The following is a 3368-nucleotide window of genomic DNA, read 5'->3' as shown; positions in this document are numbered from 1 at the left end:
TTTTCCCGCCATTTTTACCGAATGCGGTTCCCATGGCGCTGCTCTGTGATTGGTCAATTTTCTTCAGCGCTCGGCGGCGGGTCGGATGGCCACGCACACTGTCCGATTCGCGTCGTAAGCCTTCGCACACTATACGCTCCCGATTCAAAATTCGAATCGGCCCAAAATGACCTCCCGAGCCAAACTTAAGCCTCCCGATCACGCTCGGGTCGTATAGTGTGCGGCTAGCATTAGTTGCACTTTATTTTAAGCACGTAGTGCGTACTCCAGTGTTGTCCATAAGCACAGTAGGTGAGTGTAAAGTGATATATCGTGTACAGGTAGGAAAAAAAACATTAGAGCATTTATTTAAAAGTTTCTCGCTGCATAGTATTGCATTCATCTCATCATAGTTTACGTTGACTTTATGCTTATTATTTAATTTTTTATTTCTCGTAGATTTTTTCGGCATTATGCTTCATATAGCTGTTTTGTAGCTTGTATTTTCGATTTTTGTGTGGATTTTTAGAGATCATTTATTGTTTAGTATTTTTTTTCTGTTTTACCAAAAAATACAGTAGGCTATGTACTTTCTGCATTGTGGCTTAGGAATTGTCAATGAATGCTGATTAAATTTTTGCAACTATTGAAAAATTAATATTCAGCTGTGTTATTCTTTTTAAATTTATTCAATTAATTTATTCTTCTGAAGCTACTCTCAACTGAGAGCAAAGATTGCGAGCGCATTTACGAAAGCATCTTGCGTGTAGTTTCACATAAGTATTACATAGATTTTAACTAGCAGCACGATACCCACGTTCCTAACTAAGGCAAATACATGCGAAATCTTGTGTCTGGGCTGCAGTTGAATTCTTTCTCATTGCAGTGATTTCTGTGTGATGAAACAGTTTTCCGTTTACAATGTTTGTGCGATGTTTAGGCAGAAACCCCGTACCTGAAGTCACGTTGGGGCAGATTTGACTTCAGTATGACTTTCTTCATTTGGGTATCAGTCATTCTCCAGGTAAGAAAAATTATGTTTTTTAATTAATGTTAATTATTTATAGTAACTGTTATAATCTCCTGTGACAGTCGGTGACATCTGCCGTGACAGTCGGTGACGTGTGCCGTGACAGTCAGTGACGTGTGCTGTGACAGTCAGTGACGTGTGCCGTGACAGTCGGGGACGTGTGCTGTGGCAGTCAGTGACATCTGCCGTGACAGTCGGTGACGTGTGCCATGACAGTTGGTGACGTGTGCCGTGACAGTCGGTGACATCTGCTGTGACAGTCGGTGACGTGTGCTGTGACAGTCGGTGATGTGTGCTGTGACAGTCGGTGACGTGTGCTGTGACAGTCGGTGACGTCTGCTGTGACAGTCGATGACGTCTGCTGTGACAGTCGGTGACGTCTGCTGTGACAGTCGGTGACGTCTGCTGTGACAGTCGGTGACGTGTGCTGCAGGTGGTGGAGATGGCGGTGCGGGACGAGCAGGCGATGATCGTGACGATGCGCACGACGTTCCTGTCAATCCTGCGCACGCCGCGACCGCTCATCATGATCCGCATCGGCCGCATGTTCCTCAAGTTCCAGCTGCCGGCCAACCGACTCAAGACCATCTTCAAGTAAGTAGTAGCTTGTAGGTTCAAGTAGGTAGTAGCTTGTAGGTTCAAGTAGGTAGTAGCTTGTAGGTTCAAGTAAGTAGTAGCTTGTAGGTTCAAGTAGGTAGTAGCTTGTAGGTTCAAGTAAGTAGTAGCTTGTAGGTTCAAGTAAGTAGTAGCTTGTATGTTCAAGTAGGTTCAGTAAGTTCCAGCTGCCCACCAATCGCCTCAAGACCAGGGTTTCTTATTCATAAGAGGCACAGTGGCGCACCACCATTGTCAAATTTAACATCGCCATTGCGAAAATGTTCCTGTAGTTTCAGCCAGTTCGCCTGCAGGGTCCGCATGCGTGCCTACAGCAAGCTTTTGAATTCATGCGCGTTTTGTCCCCAAACTGGCCATTACCTCCTTTATCTAATTTTCCCTCAGAAGAAACTCTGAAAACCATCTTCAAGTAGGTGCCAGCTAGTAGGTTCAAGTAGGTTCAGTAAGTTCCAGCTCCCCCCAACCGACTCAACACAATCTTCAAGTAGGTAGTAGTAGAGACCCCCTTCAGTCTCCTGGGAGACAACACAGGTCGTTTGTGAACTCCCTTCGTGTCGCTCGGTTGGTCGCCTTCCGCTCCTGCTTCTGCTAGTGTTGGCCTCGTGTCTCATGTCGGCTCTCCTGCTTTGTCCACAGGCGCTCGAGTCAGCAGATCTACAATGTGACGCTTTTCTTCCTCTTCTTCATGTCGCTGTACGGCATCCTTGGAGTGCAGTTCTTCGGAGCTCTCTCCTACCACTGCGTCACGCCAGAGACGAACGAATCGTAAGTCGCGGCGCGCGCAAGCGGGCACGATCGTGCTACCCCTCGCATGCGGGCTCTAATTACGACTCCTGTCGTTACGCCGTCGTTACGATTACAGTTGCTAGATCGGTAATCCAGGGTCGGTGTGGTTTGTTTATAGCTGTTGTGTTTGTCTTGTGGCAGGGATGTATCGATTACCGTATTTACGCGTGTATAAGTCACACTTTTTTGTACACAACTTCAATAAAAAAATCAGGGGTGCGACCTTATACACGAGGCTAAGAATTCTTGTTATGTACCAATGTTTGTAAGAAGTTTTCAAGGCAAAATATGGGGTTGCGATTTATACACGAATGCGACTTATACACGAGTAAATACGGTAATTATGATTCCTGTTGTTAGACGGTTAATCCAAGGTCGATGTGGTGTGTTTATAGCTGCTGTGTTTCTCTTGTTGCAGGGATGTATCGATTAATGACCTCGCCATTCCGGACACGCACTGTTCGATCAACGGCAGTGGCTACCAGTGTCCTAAAGGCATGGTGTGCATGAAGCTGGATTTGGACAAACACCAGCGAGGTTTCAACGGTTTCGACGAGTTTGGTAGGTGCTGTTGGGAGAGTGTACTATACATCATTCAGCAGCAAGCAGCATCAACAGCAGTGGCAGTTGTAGTAGTAGCAGCAGCAGCAGATGTAGCAGCAGCAGCAGCAGCAGATGTAGCAGCAGCAGCAGCAGCAGATGTAGCAGCAACAGCATCAACAGCAGCAGCAGTTGTAGTAGTAGCAGCAGCAGCAGCAGCAGATGTAGCAGCATCAACAGCAGTGGCAGTTGTAGTAGTAGCAGCAGCAGCAGATGTAGCAGCAGCAGCAGCAGTGGCAGTTGTAGTAGTAGCAGCAGCCAGGGGCATAGCCAGTATGTAGCACTGTAGGCCCGGGCCTACACTTTTTTTGGCCAAGTTATCTTTTTTTTTTAAACACCCATAATTCAAATCCATAGG

General features: G+C 46.6%; 1 protein-coding gene across 1 annotated transcript in view; it reads left to right on the top strand.

Moving 5' to 3' along the window:
- The window catches only part of LOC106814496 (sodium leak channel non-selective protein-like), a gene marked incomplete at its 5' end in the record, with an annotated part of 38360 nt that overhangs the window by 4698 nt on the left and 30294 nt on the right, over window positions 1–3368 (top strand). The window contains 4 exon segments of the mRNA XM_014818808.1: window positions 920–1003; window positions 1443–1603; window positions 2261–2389; window positions 2829–2971. Coding sequence (XP_014674294.1) covers window positions 920–1003; window positions 1443–1603; window positions 2261–2389; window positions 2829–2971 — 517 coding nt within the window.

This window comes from Priapulus caudatus, unplaced genomic scaffold, assembly GCF_000485595.1.
Source record: "Priapulus caudatus unplaced genomic scaffold, Priapulus_caudatus-5.0.1 Scaffold932, whole genome shotgun sequence".
NCBI classification, from domain to species: domain Eukaryota; kingdom Metazoa; phylum Priapulida; class Priapulimorpha; order Priapulimorphida; family Priapulidae; genus Priapulus; species Priapulus caudatus.
This window is presented reverse-complemented; position numbering and strand designations above follow the sequence as displayed.